Raw genomic sequence first — 21,047 nt, 5'->3', positions numbered from 1 at the left:
ACTTTTGCAGCGTGAATCTTTCTGGATTCACTATGCTGTGCATTATTCCGCGATCTGGTGGTTGGGTCCGGATTCGTAGTCTTTCTTTTGGTGTTTTTTTTTTTTTGTAGCCCAGGTGGGCATCGACGTCCCACCATTTGGTGCACCTTTCGTGACGTCGTCGTGCTTCCTGCGGAAGTCCCACCTTTGGGGCGCCATCTTCAGATTCTTTTTTCCGCCGTTGTGTCTGGATCGTCATCGAGAAGCTCCAGAGTTTTAGACGAAAGAAGAAGGAAAATACGCGAGTTTCATCGAAGGAGAACCTTTAGAAGACTACAGAGAGAAAGGTATTACAGCCGGGACGACGAAGAAGCAGGAAACCTCGAAATTCTTCGACGCACAGAGGAAAATGCGCACTCAGAGGCTCTGAGCGCAATGGACAAGACACCATTTAAGTTCTGCCCTAACTGCCACCACAAGTTCGCGCAGAAGGACCAACATCCGGTGTGCAACCTTTGCCTGCTGTTCGACCACGAGAGCAAGGACTGCAACGCCTGTTCCGCCTTCGCGCCCAAGACTCTCCGGGTGAGAGAACGTCAGAGGAGAGCCAACTTCAGCATGGAAGGCAAGGGTAAGGCCCCGTCGCTGTACGATCTGGGCCTATCCACCGACGATGAAGACAACATCGCCGAGGGACCTGATGTCTTCACGGTCGCAGAGACCGATAAGAAAACGCCTGACGAGGTAAGAGACACGTCAAGTACAAAACCACCGAAAGGTCCCCGAAAATCGGATGGTGACTCTCGAAAAAATGAGTCAAAGTCCTCGAAGGAAACACCGGCGCCGAAGATTTCGACGTCCGCCAGTGGTTCAAAGGACAAAAGGCCGAGCGGATCCTTCAAGAAGGACTCCCAGGTGCCGAAAACTGCCGAGAGGCAGAGTTCGTCGAAACAGACCCACGAGGTGGGACGTTCGACGACGAAAGACAAGGCCGCGTCGACGCAAGCTCCGTCGAAGAGACCTGCGGTCGACGCCGAGCACATCTCAAGCATGGAGAAGAAAAAGAGAAGGCTCGAGGCGGAGATGGAGAGCATCCTTCAGAGGAAGAAGGAGTTCGACGAACGAATGAAACAATTCAAAATCCCAATGGTCCCGTCGACGGATGTCGTGGAGATCGAGGAAGAAGGGGATTTCGACGCCGAAGAGCAGTCGAGAGGTCCTGAAGAGGAGGAAGAAGGCACCTACTATGAGGGAGAAGGTGATGATGATGATCAGCAGTCGCTCTACGGCTCAGTGCCGTCGAGTCAGGAGCTGGAATGGCAGGACATCGACACTGAAAACCCCGAAGAGCCCGTGGACTCGTATCCTTCGAGGCCTTCGCCGCCTGACGACACCGGGGCGTACAACATGGTCGTCAAGAGTGCTGCAGCAGCCTTTGGTGTGAAATTGGACGAGGAGAAGCCGAAAGCAGACTTCCTACTCGAAACTCTGCTCCCCATCCAGACGAGGAGCCAGTTCCTCCCCATGCTCCAAAGCGTGATGAACCAAGGGAAGGAGGCGTTCAAGGAACCGGGAACATGCCGGTCAATCACACCCAGAACGGAAAAGAAGTACAAGCACTCCTCGCAGGATCCTCCTTACATCAAGGGATCGGTCACAGCAGATTCCATCATTGCTTCCACGGCCAGGAAAAGGGCCAATGTGCCGACGACCTCGGGGCTACCTCCTGATAAGGAGAGCAGAAGGATGGACCTCACTGGAAGGAAGGTAGAAAGAAACGCCGCAATGCACTGGCGCATGGCGAACTCAAACACGCTACTGAACAGACACCAGTACCAGCACTGAGATGAGATGGGGGAACTAATCAAGCATCTCCCAGAAGAGTACCGTCAAAGAGCTTCCCATCTAGTGGAGGAAGGGAAGAATATCGCCAATTCATGCATCAAGACTGCATTGGACGGGGCGGAAACTTCGAGCAGACTGATGGCCATAGGGATCACTGAAAGGAGACAGGCTTGGCTCAGAATTTCTGGATTCAAGCAGGAAGTCCAGAATAACATACTAAACACCCCTTTAATCGGTGAAACGCTGTTCGAGGAAACTGTGGACGAGAAGCTCACCCAGCTGAAAAAGGAAAATGAGACCGCAAGATCCATGGGAGCCCTGCAATTCAGAGGAATGCGAAGAGGCACCCCAAATCGGAGACCCTATGGAAGGGGAGGAAGCCAGCAGGGTACGTCGCACCAGACATTCCAGCACGGGCAGCAGGGACAGCAGAAGCAGAACTGGCAGTACCAGCCTCGAGGCCAGTCCTTTCGAGGGAGAGGAAACGGACGTGGCCAAAGGAGGAGAGGGGGAGACCAACCCTCATCTAAGTGACTACACACACAAAAGGACGCTCACCCACAGCATACCCCGAAGGGTGAAGCGCAATGTAAGAACACCAAGGGGGTTACACAAAACAAGCACCTACGAGCATGCAACACTGGTAGGCGGAAGACTGGGCCTCTACCTTCGACAATGGCAACAAATAACATCAGACAAATGGGTTCTCAACGTCATACAGCACGGATACTGCATAGAGTTGGAGAAAAGGCCTCCAAACAAGAAACGAAAGAGAAGACAGCGCTCTGGTCAGGAGCTCACTCATCTCAGGGAGGAGAGACTTCAACTACTAAAAATGAAGGCCATAGAACCAGTGCCACGCAGAGAAAGGAACAAGGGAGTGTACTCCAACTACTTCCTTGTACCAAAGGTGGACGAATTACTAAGACCCATCCTGTACCTAAGGTTCCTAAACAAATTCATAAAGACGCAAAAATTCAAAATGACATCACTACAAGAAGTGCTACCCCAAATACGAGGCGGAGACTTCATGGCCACCGTGGACCTCAAGGACGCCTACCTGCACATCCCAATGAACAGGCGACACAAAAACCTGCTAAGGTTCAACATCAATCAGGATCATTATTAGTTTACAACCCTGGCATTCGGCCTAAAGTCAGCCCCAAGGGTCTTCACAAAATGCCTTGCAGCAGTAGCAGCGTACCTACGAAGGGAAGGGATTCATGTGTATCCTTACCTAGACGACTGGCTGGTCAAAGCAGGCACTCGCGACAAGTGCGAGGAGCACGCAGAACGGGTGACAAGAACACTAACAAACCTGGGGTTCTCGATACACTGGGGGAAGTCATCAATAGAACCAGAACAGGTGAAGATCTTCCTGGGAGCGAATATCAACACAATAGACGGCACGGTGATGCCCAGCGACAGAAGAACAATAGCCCTGCTGAACGAGACGCGTCTCTACCAGAAGGGGCGAGTTCTGACAGTGAGAACAGTGAGCAAGATCATGGGGATGATGGCGTCATGCATCCACCTAGTCCCCAATGTATGGCTTCACATGAGACCATTCCAAGAATGGCTGCAACAGCAATGGTCACAAGCAAGCGGGAGTTGGGAGGATCTAGTGGTTGTTACGCACGCGGTGCAGGAGGAGATAACATGGTGGAACAGGGAGAACTTAACTATAGGAAAGACCTTCACACATCAATTACCTGGAATTGAAAACTGTCCTGCTAGCCCTGAAGGCCTTCCAGAAACAGATATACAACCAGAAAGTGTTAATACAGACGGACAATATGACTACCATGTTCTATATCAACAAGCAGGGAGGGACACAATCGTTCCCCCTTTCCTCTCTGGCACAGGAGATTTGGAAATGGGCCATCCCACTCAAGATAGACCTGCTGGCCATACACCTACCGGGGAAGGACAATGTGGAGGCAGACTGGCTCAGCAGACAGACATCGGCATCCCTCGAGTGGGAGCTCAATGGACAGGGAACGCAGAGGCTGTTCCAGAGGTGGGGAACACCGACAATAGACCTGTTTGCAACACGCCTGAATGCAAAATGCCAAAACTTCGCATCCAGACAACCAGAACAGCAATCGCAAGGGAATGCCCTATGGATAAGTTGGTCAAGGACATTTGCCTACGCTTTTCCACCGATACCGCTGTTACACAGGGTGCTCGACAAGTGCAGAACCAGCAACATGACACTGATCCTAGTAGCACCGCAGTGGGCAAGGCAGACATGGTTCTCTCAAATAGTGGAAATGGCACAAGGCACTCCTCACAAATTCACAAGAAGAAAGGACCTGCTCTCCATGCAGAACGGAGAGGTCCTGCACCCAGAACCAGAGAGCCTCAGCCTGGCGGCATGGCTCCTGAAGACTTAGAGTTTGCACACCTGAACCTACCTCCAAGCACTATGCGAGTGCTGCGGGAGGCAATGAGACCTACAACACGAAAATGCTATGGGGAGAAATGGAAAAGGTTCACAATATGGTGCAGCAGAAATAAACTACAGAATAAAATGACAACAGAGTCAACGGTGCTTAGATATCTCACACACCTACTAAGAAGTAATCTATGCTCATCCTCCCTAAGGGTACACCTAGCGGCAATCGTAGCGTACACACGAGGGGAGAGAGGAGGAAGTCTCTTTACGTCACAGGTAGTAAAGAGGTTCCTTGAGGGGGCGAAAAGAATTGCGCCACCAAAGAGGATGCTGCCGCCGGCATGGAACCTCAACGTGGTCCTAACCGAGCTTATGAAGGCGCTGTTTGAGCCCATCCACAAGGCCACGCTGCAAATGCTGACCATGAAAACAGCCTTCCTGGTAGCGATAACCTCGCTGCGCAGAGTGAGCGAGCTGCAAGCACTGACACCTGCAAGAGCCCTACATACAGATACACAAAGATAGGGTGGTTCTAAGAACGGACCCACACTTCATGCCTAAGGTGGTGTCGGCATTCCATATGAACCAGACAATTCAGATACAGAGTTTCTTTCAAAACCCCACGACAAGCGCAGAAAGAGCACTGCACAATCTGGACGCTAGAAGGGCAGTGATGCACTACATTGAGAGGACCAAAGAGCACAGGAAGACCAAGCAGCTCTTTGTCTCCTTTGCAACTAGCTTCCTGGGTAGACCCGTGACAAAGGCCACCATTGCACGATGGATTGCACTAAGAATACAATTCTGCCACAAACAAGCAGGGCAGGAACTATCGGATGGGCCACAAGCCCACTCCACAAGGAAGAAGGGGGCAACTATTGCCTTTCTGGCAAATACGCCCATTCAAGACATATGCCTGGCGGCAACATGGGCTTCAGTGCACACGTTCACTAAGCACTATTGCGTGGACATTCAGATGAACAAGGAAGCACAAGTAGGACAGAAGGTGCTTCAACACATATTCAACAGCCAACACTCATCTACCACCCAGCCGCCACAGAGATAACAAACCGCTACAAAGTCTATGCACAGCATAGTGAATCCAGAAAGATTCACGCTGCAAAACGAATAGTTTCTTACCTGTCGGTGTAGTTTTGCAGCTTGAAGATCTTTCTGGATTCACTAGCGAACCCACCCACCTCCGCCAGGAAGATGAGGATGGAGATAGAGGTGGAAGGACTAAGAAGATCAGAATAATTGGAATAGTAAAGAGAATTGGAAAAGGAAAATTAAGACAACGCCTAGGGTTAAAAAAAAAAAAAGGGAAAAAAGAACCCGAAGATGGCGCCCCAAAGTTGGGACTTCCGCAGGAAGCACGACGACGTCCCGAGAGGTGCACCAAATGGTAGGACGTCGACGCCCACCTGGGCTACAAAAAAAAAAAAAAAAGACTACGAATCCGGACCCAACCACCAGATCGCGGAATAATGCACAATATAGTGATTGCAGAAAAATCTTCAAGCTGCAAAACTACACCGACAGGTAAGAAACTATTCGATATTTAGGATTGTAGGAGTACAAAAAAGTCATACTGTATCCGAGCAGTTGCTCCCACACGCTATATATCCCACAAGCACACAAAAGGCAGAAAATCCGCCAGAGATAGGGTCACTGCTATCTCCTATCAACTTCAATTATATGTGCCTCCCCCTCAGATCCAGTGACCACTGAGCCAGCTTAGAAGGTTTGGTATGGACCCCAGTAGTATTTGGGCGGCTCTGAGGTGGGAGGAGTTTATAATATGTATCTGATTGTGTGTTGCAATAGGTCATATCGTTGTGCCAATCTTTTAAAGTCTGGAGAGGACCACGGGCCCAGCGCATAGCCACTCGTCTTCTCGCTAACAGCATTCCTATTTCCACCAGTCATCTGACCGCTCCCCGAACATCCCTATCATATCCCAGCAATGCTAACAGAGAAGCAAACTCTAGGGGTCTCACCAGTAATCATCTCACATTATTGGAACAGTGCTCCAGAATTCATGTACTCTGGGGCAAAACCATGCAAGGTGTGTAGGAAAATGCCCCCTTTTGGATGGCTGCCCAGCAATTTTTGCCTGATGTTGATGCTCTTTGACTATGTGTGCCCTGGGCTCCTGCTAACCAAGTGCTCAGGGCATATGTTCTTTTCCTAAAACTGTACTGTTGCAAACCCAATTGGCTACTCTGTGGCCACATCTAAGCCCCTTCTAAAAGGTGCCATAGGTACCAAGGGCACTGTAACCAGGTAAGGCCCCTAAGGGATGCAGAACATATTGTGCCACCCTTAGAGGTCACACACACACTCACACTCGATGCAGAGCAAAGTGATGAGTAGTCCTGCACACACCCCTGTGTGTCATGCCTACAATCTACTGCCTATGGCACATGTAAGCCACCCCTCTAGCTAGGTTCACTATACCACTGGTGAGGGTTCAGGTGCATGAGATCTGTACCCCTACAGCGTCTAAGTCCATTCTTAGACTTTATAAGTGCAGTAAAGCCATAAAGAGTATATGGACTGGGCGTTTGTCATTACGAACTCCACAACACTATAATGGCTTCACTGAAATATGGGAAATTTGATATCAAACTTCTCAGCATATTAAACGCACACTGTCAGTGTGGGTTTTAATGCCAAATGCACTTAGAGGGCATCTTAGAGATGCCCCCTGAAAAACTACAACTCTAGTGTCCTGGCTGACTGGCTGCTCGCCAGCTGCCACCCCAGATGTGTTTCCTGACCCTGAGTAGAGCCTCCCGCTCTTGGGGTCCCAAAATAAAGTACATCCTGGGCAGAGCTGCCAAGCATCCTCCCCCAGGATGGGCAGGGTATACAAAAGTAAGATTCAAATGCTTGCTGCCTTTGTGAGCTGACCCAGCCCTTTGCTGTTCCCAGCAACTGGCCCCCACCCATTCTGACTCCCACTTTGGGTGGTAGAATTGGTGGGAAAACCAAGATTGGAGGAGAGTTGTGCCCACCTTTGCCAACCTGACCCTTCAGGTGGGGGAGGCGAGGTGAAGCGCAACTCTGTCCCCGCCATCTTGAAGGTGCCACCACCAGACATGTGTCTGGACCCCTGGTTTGAGAGCCTTTCCTCTCTAGGACCAGAAACAAAGCACATCCTGGCCCAGGTGTCACACCTGTCCCCTAGGATGGGCACAGTGCTAGAGAGTGAAGCTTGCATGCCTTAGTAATGCGACCCCAGCCTCTGCTGCTAGCAGCTGATGTCAGCCCCTGGCTTACACCCACACCTTGGGTGGGAAAACCGGTGGGAAAACCTAGGAGAAATTGATGGTGTTCCCACCTGCCAACTCCACCGTGAAGGAGGTGAGGTGAAGAACACCTTTCAGTCCCCGCCATCTTGAAGATGGGGGGGGGTACTCCGCCAATCAGGGCTAGGACTATGCCCCCTCCCACAGGAGGGTGGTATAATTGAGGGTGTAGACACCCCAGTTAATGTGCCCATTGGCCCTACTTGTCACTACCTTAAAACACCCCTAAAGTAAGTATTTAGATGGCTGCCCTAGACCCCGAAACTAGTTCCTGCCGACTTAAGAAGGACAAAAAAGAGGCCATGCGGAAGACGACCGAGGTCGCTTACTGACTTAACCCCAGCCCTACCAACCTGCCTGCTGCCTTCAAAGATTATGCAAATAAACTGCACCTGTCCATCAGTCAGCGACCTCCACGACCCCTGGGAGGGCTGCCTGCCTTTAAAGAAGACCAGAACTCCTGAGTACAGAGGCTCTGTCCACAAGAAAACAACAGCAAGGACTCTGGTGCCTTCCAGATCCTCGATCCTTGACCACTCTGTACCAGACACCTCCGACCTGTGTCCAGGTGGACCATCGATCCAGAAAAGGTTTCCCAGCGTTCCGGAGTCAATTCCAGGATTGGCTGACCCCTCCTGGTCTCCATGACGATGCATGCAGTGGGAGTCCAAAGGCCCCCCACCCCCGGACCGGCTCCGGTAAAAGAAAAAAACTGCGTCAAAGGACACCCCTGCACCTGAAGCCCCTGTGCAGCTTGACCGATTGTGTCCCTACGACTTATAGCATCTACCCCTTACCTCTGCTGTCCCTGTTCTCTTGCATGTATCCGTTAGTTCGTCTCCTGCAGCCTGTCTTCCAGTCCAAGATGCTCCATTGATTTGCATTGGGTGCCTGAAGCTGTTTGCACCCTTCACCCGGCTGCCCCTGTGCCAATGGTGGTGTTTGTTTGGTGCTGCCTTGTGGCCCCCCGTGTTTGTCTAAAACCCCAAAGCTTGAGCCCTGCAAACTTTTTATTTACCTGCAAGCAGTGTGACTTCACAAACCCCCATTCTCCATCGTGTAACATCGGGCCTGATCCTAAACTTTGACCTCTGTATCCAGCTGCCCCTGTGCTTCTGGAGGTGCAGTGTTTGTGCTTACCTGAACCTTGCCTTCTGCTGACCCTGCAACCCTAAGTCTTGATTTGTAAGTTGTTCATTTACCTGTAAAACTGCATTATTGTTTTCCTCCATAGGTTAACATTGCAAAGACTGAAAATTGCATTATGTCCACTTTTGAACTTTAAAAGAATTCCTATTTAAAAACGTACTTACCTTTTAGTGAAGATCTTGGTCTTAAAATAAATCTTGAGCAAAGCTTATTTTTCTAAAATTGTTGTGGATCTCCTTTGTGAGCTGTGTCTTTTATTGGTCCATGTTGTGCAATAAATGTTTTACACACCTCTGTGTTAGGCCTAAGGTTGCTCGCACACAGTACCACAAATAGAGCACCTCTGGTTTGCATTGAGCCCTCTATACTTCTGGGAGGATCTCTGGACTCTGTGATGGTCTAACCACCTAGTGGTATACTATATAAAGAGCCAGCTTACCACAATGCCCAAAAGGATATAGTCCTTCGCAGTGGATACTACCTACCTTTATCACTCTCTTGTAATCTGCCTTGATCTGTGTCACTTTCTCACTCTTTCCATCACCCGACCCCCAGTGGACTTCAGCACTCATTAATCCATTGTCAACATAGTAAAGCAAAGGTGTCCAACATATATCAAGTAGTGCTGGATCCAGTGCCAGAATGTCAGGAAAACCACCAACTATATAAATTATTAGCACTATGTTTCAAAGTATGTCACTTATGTTGGCATCTTGAAACTCCGGCATGAAATACCATCTTGAATCTATGTTGGCCACACCTGGGGTAAGCTCAAACTTGCTGGATGTACAGTACAGGAAGGTTTTGTACATGTCTCATACTTACTGAAGGCAAGGAATCCCTTTTTTGGTGGACTGTAACAGAGCTTTTATAGGGGTATCCGGATACATTTTTCTCCCAGGGGTACAAGTGATCACTAGGAATCGCTACCTATTCCTCTCTGCCCCACATAGCTCGTTTAGAGAGGACAATTGCAAAAGGGTAAACTTTTTTCAGAAGGGTTCACTTTTGATGCCCCTTCACGTGAACGTCCACCTTTGTCACCAAAATCATAAAGAGAGAGAGAAACCTTTTTATGCACTGTTCAGATTAGCGAGTTCACTACTGTAAAACGTAGGGTTGACCAGAACTGTTGCAATCACAGCTTCTCAAACCTCTGCAGAGGACTTCCATCCCAACACCTACATGGTGACATTTTTGTTATCGTAATATTTTGTATTGGATATAATGTATTTCAATACAGTTGAGAAGATGAGAAATTGATGTATCCATTTAATAGGACAGGGTAGGTGACCAGCTCTTGATAACTTGGAGAGAATGTGATGCTCATTATCCGATTTCCATCGAGCATGTGTTACTGTTAAGCTGAACACAAAACTCCAAAGATGCAGTTTAACTTCAGTGGAAAGAATACAATATGCTTTTTTAAGGACTTGCTGTCTTCTGTGATATAGCGCAAATATGCCCATATATATGATTGAGCGGGTACTGTGCAATGCTTCTAATGCCCATTTTCTGCCTTTTTAGAACTGTCGTATCTGCAGAGGTTGTGGTGCTTGGTCAGGTCAGATGGATGCCGCCTGCCAGTGGTACGAAAATTACTCGTTGTGCGAGAATTGCCAACAGCAATGTAATCAAGATGTGGAGTGTGCTTCGTGCGGCTCAGTTGGGCATGTTGACACCATGCAGCGCTGTCCAAGGTGCCACAGGTAAGCCATACACTAGAAATGATTTGGTGTAGGTTATCTGTATTTTAGGTCTTGCCTAGCGTTGCAGCGCATGCGCTGGTCGCTCTGTGAGGCCTATTGTAGTAGGGACAGATGTCCAAGTGCTGTGGAAGCTCCGCCCATATTTTTCATTGGCTGGTGTCATCGTCCATGGTAAATACTGGCTTCCGATTGATGATGAGGCTCCTTAGTCCCTCGTTGTTACCGCCCTGTCTCCTTTTGTGACCGCCCATCAGGACTGGATCTTTTACTTGGGGTGTTACACGGTCTCCTTCATTAAGTCGGTAAGCACTTTTTCTTTTCATTCGCGCAGTGGCGACAGCTTGTTAATGTATTATAGAATGATTAAACGACTGTTGTGTTCATCACAAATTGGACAAAGAGTGCCACCATGTGGCTGGTTGTCTTAAGTCCCAGTGTTGACAATGAAGTGCCGGTACACTGCATTGCCACTGTGCCGTTGGGTGATAACGTCGGTCACCCTGCCCTATTTGGGCACCGAGATATCACCCATTTTCCAGGGTCCGCCACGCGAGGCACAGGGTTTGGTCTGAAGGCAGTGAGGTCCCTCCTAGGCAGGCCGTGCCAACATAGCGCCTCCTAAGGCTTCGGAAAGGATTGCACAATGTCATTTCTTGCTGGACCCCAGCAGCCGGTTGCATCGGATCAGAAGAACCCGTTTAAGACTGTCTGAATCCTTTTCTCTGGATGGGGGTGTGTGAGGGAGCTACCGTCTACCGATCCGCACGTGGCCCTCTATCGCAGGTGATAATTATTGCACCGATTAAATCTGAAGCAGTGAGGGTCGGAATTTACTTGATGCAATTTTACTAAATTATGGGGATCGTGGTTTTCTGCACCAAAATCAGTCTGACTCTGCTCCTATAAGTACTGGCCCTTTTTCCAGAGTTACAATCTGCAAAGTTTGACATGATCATTTCTAAACGTGATAAAGCCCGCGTTACTCATTCCATAGCATTCCAATCTCTGCACAGACAGAAATCTGAAGAGGGTTTCGATTTTAACAGGCCATTTCTAACCAGGGCCATAGAGTTCTGAACTCTGCATCATCATACGCGGACTGCCTGCTATCTTTGAAGACTGTGTTATTTAGCGCCAAGATATCCTTGGGTGAACGTGCGCTTTACAAACGCACGTGTCATGTTATGTTACAACCGGTATATTTTTCAATGTTGGTATTCCGCCACAAATGTTAACATGTTCTATTGCTGACGTGTATACTTTAAAAAAAAAAAAAAAATAGTGCAAGCGAAGAGTCTAGTGTCATGCTTTGATCGAATGTCCCGTATAGGTGTGTTAGAGGCATGTGGGCTGCTGAATTCATATCTGTGCATATCTGTGCATAGATCGCCGCCTAGTGTTGGGTCCGGATGATTGCACATTGTTGTCCTGGAAGAGTCTTCGAAGTATCCTGAGATGGGTGACTCCTCCCCTGGACCACAGTGCGCATGGGCATCCTCTCCATCCTCAGATTGTTTTTTTCCGCCATTCGGTTCGGATGAAACTATCTTAGCTCAACTTCAGAATACTTAGTTTTAGGCCAAAAGGCCTATAGTTTTCGGCGGTAGTTACCGTTCGGTGTCGACTACTAGTTCTAGTGCTCCACACCCTTTTCAAAATTTCGAATCGAATTGGTCCAAACTTCGACGCTCCATCGACGATGGAATCGAGAACTCCGTTCAAGAGGTGTCCGTTGTGCCACGCCAAGTACCCTCACATCGATGTCCACCCGGTCTGTAATAAATGTCTCTCGCCGGATCACGACGAATCAAAATGCATGGCCTGCGCGCGGTTCCGATCCAAGAAAACTCTACGGAACCGACGGGCAGCGAGTCTCGAGGCGCAGCAGGCAGCGCCCGCACCCACCAACATATTCAGCACCGAGGACGAGGACGCCGAGAGCGTGGAAGAAATACTATCTAGCCCCGCTTCGGAGCATGGTTCCCAATCGGACGACGATGACGAAGAGCTCTTTCGACGTGAAGAAGCCGTCGACGACGTAGGGGACATCGACGAAGCCTATGGGGCTGAAGAAGACAGCTCTCCCGAGGAGTTAGGCCAATCCGTCGAAACGGAGGCCGAAATTAGTCGTCAGGCTCCGGTCGAGGGATCGCCTTCGGGCCTTACCCAAGACCTAATCCATGGTTCCTCGGCCCCGCCTTCCGGCCCGGCACTGAACACTATGCAAGAGCCAATGTTACCCAAGACGACCGGGTTGTTAAACTATAAAACATCCATCGCTCCAGTCCCTTCCAAATCGAAAGCGAAACTGGTGTTGGTCGGATCAAAGGCGTCGAAACAGTCCACTGCCTCGGCGCCGAAGAAAGTCGTCGGCTCCGAACGCGTACAAAAAGACTTCGGCGCCGAGCTCACCGCAGCAGACGCGGTCGACGCACTGAAGAAGCGCGCCCCCGTGCACCACAAGGCACCGACACCTTCAGCGCCAACACCGAAGCCCGTCGCCTTCGCAGTCAAAATGGCCGCCTCGGCTACGTCGGCGCCTAAAGCACCGATGCCGAAGAAGTCCTCGACTACGTCGACTTATCGATGCATCCCTTCAAGCCAAAGACCCCCTTCCGACAAAAAAGTCGGGGTCGGCCTCCACACCTACTACCAAGATGCCCACCAAACCACCATCTCAGTTTGCTGTGCAACAGGTCTCTGCATCTCTCCAACATATCTGGGACCAGGTAGCCCTCCACTCTAGCTCGGGTCCCCACGCTACCTCACACGGCACAGTGCACTCGGAGCCCACCAACATTACCTTTGGGCTGCCACCGACATCGGCACCGAAACTCTTTCAAATTCGGACACGCGTCCTCCACACACAGTCCACCACCTCTGGCCTACCAGACCACGACCCTTCAGGGCCACAGTTTATCGACGCCGACACTGGCAGGCTCATGCTCCACAAGTGCAAGATCACTCCAGTCAGGGAAGAGGTGCCATACAAAATTCCTCTTAAACGCAAGCTACCGGCGGAGCAGGAACCAGTGCTACTAGAGCACCTCCATCCCCTCCACTTAGATCCGCAGTCCTTTTCTCCTACCCCTTCTGAATCGGACCCAATGCAGGAATATGGTGGGGACGATACCATCTACCCCGGAGACGCAGATCCCGATGAAATACAGGATCCTGATCAGGCAAGGGATGACCCCACAGACCCAAGTGTCACGCCACATGCTCAGGACGCGCAACTCTACAATATTAAAACTTCTCCTACAGAGGACACGGCCGCATTTAATGCCCTTATCGAACGGGCTGCTGCTCATCATGGGGTGGAACTGCACTCTGACGCCATTGAGGAGGACTTCCTGCTTGACACTTTCGCATCTTCGGAAAGAACTGTCAAGACTCTGCCCATGCTTAAAGGGGTTCTGAAGCCTGCCAAATACATTTTCAAAGACACCACAAGAGCCCGAGTCTTAAACCCCAGGATTGAAAAGAAATATAAGCCTGCACCTGATGACCCTAAATACATTAGGGGTCAGTTGCCATTAGACTCTATGGTGGTTGCCAACGCTCGCAAAACAGCCCACTCACAGACAACTGGTGATGCTCCTCCCCCAGACAAAGAGTCAAAGGTCCTTGAAACATCTGGCAAGCGTGTGGCAGCGCAAGCAGCCAATATCCTGCGCATTGCCAACACACAAGCACTCCTGGCACGTTATGACAGGTCACATTATGACACGCTAGAGTCACTGCTCCAACACCTACCAGAGGAGTATAAAGAGTCAGCGGAGCTCCTCATTAGAGAAGGACAACTCCTCACTAACGCGTCCATAAAATGCGCCCTAGACGCAGCTGACACAGCGGCCAGGGCAATAAACACTAGTGTCATGCTGCGACGCCATGCCTGGTTACGCATCTCAGGCTTCAAACCAGAGATCCAAAACAATATCCTCAACTTACCGGTTAACACGGAATTTTTATTTGGCCCAGACGTTGACACTACCCTAGAGAAAATAAAAAAAGACACAGATACTGCCAAATCTATGGGGGCGCTACAAACCCAACAATTTCGTAGTGGCTCCTTTCGTCGCACTGGAAATAGGGGAACATCAAGAGGCCAGGGGTCACAACAACAGTATGCCAAAGGTGGCACACAAACCACCTACGACAAAAACAACAGGGGTTGATATCGTGGATCCAGCGCCAAGGGCAGGGGACGTGGATATGGCAACACCAGGTCCTCCCCAAAAAAACAAACAGTGACGCCCTCTCCCTACCCCCGACCACTTAACACCTGTCGGGGGACGACTCCAGCTGTTCCTGCCCGCATGGAAGAACATCACCACGGACAGGTGGGTCAGGGACATCATTCAACATGGGTACGGTCTGGAACTAACTTCCACTCCACCCAATATACCACCGAAGCACCGTCCTATGTCAGCCGAACACTTACATTTACTCCAGCAAGAAGTGCTTGCTATGCTCGCAAAAGGGGCCATAGAAGTAGTGCCCACCGCCCAGCAGGGCACAGGAGTGTACTCTCTGTACTTCTTGATCCCAAAAAAGGACGGCTCGCTCCGACCTATCCTAGACCTGCGACCCCTAAACCTATATATACTGTCGGAGCATTTCCATATGCTCACCCTCCAACAGGTTCTCCCATTACTCACTCAGGGGGATTTCCTAGCTACACTAGACCTGAAGGATGCATACTTCCACATACCAATACACCCTTCACACAGGAAATACCTCAGATTCAACATTCAAGGGAATCACTATCAGTTCAAAGTTCTCCCCTTCGGAGTAACAACAGCGCCCAGGGTCTTTACCAAGTGCCTGGCGACGGTGGCCGCACATCTGCGAAGACAAAATATTCACGTCTTCCCTTATTTGTACGACTGGCTAGTTCAGGCCAAATCAGCACAACAATGTGCCGCCCACATGTCCCACACCATTCACCTTCTTCACGATCTGGGATTCTCACTAAATTACCCAAAATCAAGTCTCCAACCTGCGCACGTACAACAGTACTTAGGCGCGACAATCAACACTCTGGCTGCCACAGCTCAGCCAACTTTAGTGAGAATCAACAGCATGCAACTGCTGATCTCAAAATTCAAACCTCAACACTCCCTTTCGGCGCGAGTGTTCATGCAGTTGATAGGCATGATGGCCTCCTGCATCTTCATAGTCCCACACGCGAGACTACATATGCGCCCGCTTCAGGAGTGCTTAGCACGTCAGTGGAATCAGGCTCAAGGACAGTTGAAAGACCTAGTGTTGGTGAGTGGTCGGGCATACAACTCTCTGCATTGGTGGAATCCACAAAACCTTTGCAAGGGCCGACCGTTCCAAGAGCCTGTCCCACAAATAATACTGACAGCGGACGCGTCTCTCCAGGGATGGGGAGCTCATGTACACAATTACACAGTGCAGGGACTATGGACTACACAACAGAAGAAGATGCACATCAACCTTCTGGAACTGATGGCAATCTTCCTGGCAATGAAAGCATTCAAAGTACACCTGTGCAAGAAGGTCGTGTTGATCCGGACGGACAACATGACTGCCATGTACTACATACAGAAGCAGGGAGGAACACACTCTCCACAGTTGTCTCATCTGGCTCAGAGCATGTGGAAGTGGGCCATTCAGAGGAACATATTCCTCATGGCGGAACACCTCCCCGGCAAGGACAACCAGATGGCGGATCTGCTCAGCAGACACAGCCACCAGATGCACGAGTGGGTGTTACACCCATCAGTACTCCAACCGTACTTCCAGCAGTGGGGTCATCCAGAGATAGACCTATTCGCCACAAGGGAAAACGCAAAATGCCAAAGCTTTGCCGCCAGGTTCCCACATCCACAGTCGCAGGGCAATGCGATATGGATGAACTGGTCCAGCAGATTTGCGTACGCTTTTCCCCCAGCGCCGTTGATACCGCTGGTGGCACGCAAACTGCGACAGCACTCACTGACACTCATCCTGGTTGCTCCAACATGGGCACGCCAGCCATGGTACACCACCTTTCTGGAACTTTCCGTGGTGCCGCATCAAAGACTGCGGATCAAACCCGCGCTTTTGACGCAGAACCATGGAGAAATTCAACACCCAGATCCGCAACAGCTAAACCTGGCAATCTGGCTCCTGAAGTCCTAGAGTTTGGCTACCTAAACCTGCCACCTGAATGTATGGAAATCATTAAGGAAGCTAGGAGACTCCCTACCAGAGCTTGCTATGCAGCCAAATGGAAGAGGTTTGTCGTTTATTGCACCAACAATCACATTAACCCGCTAGACGCATCTATTCAGAACATAATCTGCTATCTATTACACCTATACCGATGCAATCTAGCATACACCTCAATACGTGTCCATTTAACCGCAATAGCAGCCTATCTCCAAAACAGGCAGCACCTCTCTTTATTCAGAGTGCCTGCCATCAAAGCCTTCTTGGAAGGACTTAAACGGGTGATTCCCCCAAGGCACCCCCCAGCCCCGGTGTGGAACCTCAACTTGGTCCTCACCAGACTAATGGGTCCACCCTTTGAACCTCTCCATTCTTGTGAGATTCAATTCCTTACCTGGAAAGTGGCTTTCCTGGTTGCCATCACTTCCTTAAGAAGAGTTAGTGAACTCCAGGCACTAACCATTTATACAAGTTCACGCAAACCGGGTCGTACTGCGTACCAACCCCAAATTCATGTCTAAAGTAATATCGCAGTTCCACATGAACCAAACCATCGAACTGCCTGTTTTATTTCAAAACCCACAAAATGTCGCTGAGAGGAAGCTCCACACACTAGATGTAAAGAGGGCCCTCATGTACTATATTGACAGAACTAAAAACTTTAGGAAGACTAAACAACTCTTTGTTGCCTTCTCTCCACAAAACAAAGGCAACGTCATTTCCAAAGCAGGTATAGCCAGATGGATCGTTAAATGTATCCAAATTTGTTATCAAAAAGCTAAACGCACATTAACGATTCCACCACGAGCCCACTCAACACGGAAGTTAGGGGCCTCCATGGCTTTCCTGTGAAACATTCCTTTACAAGAAATATGTAGAGCAGCCACATGGTCCACTATACATACATTTACAAAACACTACTGTGTAGATGTACACTCAAAACAGCAGGCAGCTGTAGGACAGGCTGTTCTCAAAACTCTTTTTCAGACTGCTGCAGCTGGCACGGGTAGCCGCCGCTAATAGGAGGCACTGCTGTGTATTCTATGCACAGATATGAATTCAGCAGCCCACATGCCTCGAACTGAATATGCTACTTACCAGTATGCATCTGTTCTTGGCATGTAGGGCTGCTGACATTCATATCGCCCACCCTCCTCCCCGGCGCCTGTCGCAGCTGCAGCTCTCAGAATTACTGTATAGCATGGTCATCACTTCCTGTATCTACTCCATCACTGCCACAATGGCGAAAAACAATCTGAGGATGGAGAGGATGCCCATGCACACTGTGGTCCAGGGGAGGAGTCACCCATCTCAGGATACTTCGAAGACTCTTCCAGGACAACAATGTGCAATCATCCGGACCCAACACTAGGCGGCGATCTATGCACAGATATGCACTGATATGAATGTCAGCAGCCCTACATGCCAAGAACAGATGCATACTGGTAAGTAGCATATTCATTTTTTCACAAGCAGAATTATAGTTTATTAAAATATATTATAAAGTTAATCCTTTACCTCTTGAATATGGACTTAGAATGTAGGTATTCTTACTTGCATATTGTGCTCAAATGCATCAATCACTCGGGCATTATACAAGTCTATGTGAAACTATATTCGTCCACTGGGCTTTCAAAAATGGAAGCAAGGCAAGAAGAGGTGAAGAGTACTGTCACAATGATGTACGTTTTCTAATTCTAAATCTGATCATTTTCGTAAATCTCTAATGATATGAATGCTTCTCAGTCCTTAGACTCATCTAAAGACGTTTACCAATTTAATTTATTTCATGTCCTGTAATATGAGGCTTCACTTCTGGTGTGTTTTGTTATGATGTTATAATAAGTGCCAAACAATTTTTATAAGTACCCTCAACTAGTGCCCTGGAGCTATCCTCACCATCTGTAACCACCAGCATTAATGTCTTGTGGACCCTCATTAAAACAGTATGGTATTCAGTGATTTTCCCAAAGAGAGAGAATCCTGCTTTTCCTTATGGATTGTGAAGGTACATTCCTGTGTTTTTCAGCCATATAGCTTTAGGTTCGACCACCACAGTACACGCGCATAAACCTAGGGGGCCTGATGTATCTGCCTGAAGCTGACAACCGAGAGCAGAGTGAGATATGTAAAGGAAATGTCTGGATATAAAGAGGTCTTTGTTTATGCACCGTCTGAAGCACCAGAAATAAGTACTAAAACAGAAACCTTTTGTCAGTAGAAAGTAAATGGAGCTGCTCTCTGTAGCGTGAAATATGTCTCTCTTTAGGTCAAATATCAACCAGAAGGTCAGATTCTGCATCAGCTGAAGTTTTTAGGTCGAGCCTGGACAGTGCATGTGCTGCTGCGAAGCATGCAGTATTGGAGTATGATTTTGAAGCCCGGCCCACTCTCCGTTCTCATTTGTCAATGGCTTGTGTCATTGACCTTCAGAAACGCTGGCTTGTGAGTCGTGATTTAGGCTTGTTAGTCCCTCCTTGGTACCGCCTTGTTTGCATTTGTAATCTCCCATTCCGACAGGCCCTTTTACTTCTGTTGCAACGCAGTAGGTCTTATTTAGTCTGTAAGCACTCTTTTCTTTAATGGGTTTCTCCTACTGCAGGCAGGACGATATGCTTTCCTTGCCATGCACCCTTTCACTTTCAAGCAGCCCCTAACAATGGTGGTCCTTTTCTTTGAAGTGAAATAGGTCTCGCATTTACAAGAGTTTGAGCTATTGCCATTGTAAATGACAATAGCTTAAACTCTCCTAAATGCGAGACCTATTGCATTGCAAATGCTTGTTTTTTTAATTCAACATTTTATTGGTTTTGTATTAAAGAAAATAGAACACTAGCCAATCCTGGCACAAAGCATACAAAGGGTGGTAACAAATCTCCATCATACCACAAACCCATTTGGAGCAGTATATTCATGTCCCAGAAGCCAGAGAGTCATAGTCCCAAAGATCGTAGCGTATGAAAGAACTACAGTAGGCAGAGGAGCCAGTGTATCCCTACCCCAGGTCTCATCCTGATATGGGTTCGAAGAAGTGCAAATATTTTAATGAGCCAGGGCTTAGACGGGCAATGTTCTATGTTCCCTCTATGTTCCACCCAGTCTTTCTATATCTTGACATGTTTACGGGGGCACGCTCTAGCCTGGTATATCTGGTGTTCCAGGTCCGTACAGAAATCCATGCCATTTGCCAATCGCTCTTTTGACGAGGGCATGTGCACTCTTCCACACCCTCACAATGTCCCTTTTGGCTACAAGCAATCCCAACCAGAGTAACGTCCTCTTATATCTGTTAACCCCTCTGCCTTCCACGACATGGTAGAGGGCCAGCTTTGTCTCCCTGAGGACCCGAGAGCCCAGCACAGTCCCCAGAGTCCACAGCACCCCTGCCAAAAATATGACCGGACGGAACAGCTCTCCCTCTCCCTCTCCCTCTCCCTCTCCCTCTCCCTCTCCCTCTCCGTCTTCTCCCTCTTCTCCCTCTTCTCCCTCTTCTCCCTCTTCTCCCTCTTCTCCCTCTTCTCCCTCTTCTCCCTCTTCTCCCTCTTCTCCCTCTTCTCCCTCTTCTCCCTCTTCTCCCTCTTCTCCGTATTCTCCCTCTTCTCCGTATTCTCCCTCTTCTCCGTATTCTCCCTCTTCTCCGTATTCTCCCTCTTCTCCGTATTCTCCCTCTTCTCCGTATTCTCCCTCTTCTCCGTATTCTCCCTCTTCTCCCTCTTCTCCGTATTCTCCCTCTTCTCCGTATTCTCCCTCTTCTCCGTATTCTCCCTCTTCTCCGTATTCTCCCTCTTCTCCGTATTCTCCCTCTTCTCCGTATTCTCCCTCTTCTCCGTATTCTCCCTCTTCTCCGTATTCTCCCTCTCCCCTCTCCTCTCTCCCTCGGGGTCTCTTTCCCTCTTCCCTCTCCCCCCCCCTCCCCCCCTTCCCTCTCCCTCCCCCCCCCCCTTCCCTCCCCCTCCCCTCCCCCTTCCCTCGCGGTCTCTTTCCCTCTCCCTCGGGGTCTCTTTCCCTCTTCCCTCTCCCTCGGGGTCTCTTTCCCTCTTCCCTCTCCCTCGGGGTCTCTTTCCCTCTTCCCTCTCCCTCGGGGTCTCTTTCCCTCATCCCTCTCCCTCCCCCCCCTTCCCTCGGGGTCTCTTTCCCTCATCCCTCTCCCTCTCCCTCCCTTCCCTCGGGGTCTCTTTCCCTCTTCCCTCTCCCTCCCCCCCCCTTCCCTCGGGGTCTCTTTCCCTCTTCCTCCCCCCCCCCTTCCCTCGGGGTCTCTTTCCCTCTTCCCTCCCCCCCCCCCTTCCCTCGGGGTCTCTTTCCCTCTTCCCTCTCCCTCCCCCCCCCTTCCCTCGGGGTCTCTTTCCCTCTTCCCTCTCCCTCCCCCCCCCTTCCCTCGGGGTCTCTTTCCCTCTTCTCTCTCCCCCCCCTCCCCCCTTCCCTCGGGGTCTCTTTCCCTCTTCCTCCCCCCCCCCTTCCCTCGGGGTCTCT

At 49.7% G+C, this 21,047-nt stretch overlaps 1 protein-coding gene across 7 annotated transcripts in view; it reads left to right on the top strand.

The window, feature by feature from the left end:
- KMT2D (lysine methyltransferase 2D) overlaps nucleotides 1-21,047 on the top strand; it is a 1,389,531-nt gene that overhangs the window by 217,561 nt on the left and 1,150,923 nt on the right. For all 7 annotated transcript variants that reach the window (XM_085600422.1, XM_085600421.1, XM_085600420.1 and 4 more), the window contains exon 9: nucleotides 10,213-10,394. In XM_085600422.1, the coding sequence (XP_085456548.1) occupies nucleotides 10,213-10,394 (182 nt within the window). The remainder of the gene's footprint in view (nucleotides 1-10,212; nucleotides 10,395-21,047) is intronic.

The sequence above is a fragment of the Triturus cristatus genome, chromosome 4_2 (assembly GCF_964204655.1).
Source record: "Triturus cristatus chromosome 4_2, aTriCri1.1, whole genome shotgun sequence".
Taxonomy (NCBI): domain Eukaryota; kingdom Metazoa; phylum Chordata; class Amphibia; order Caudata; family Salamandridae; genus Triturus; species Triturus cristatus.
This window is presented reverse-complemented; position numbering and strand designations above follow the sequence as displayed.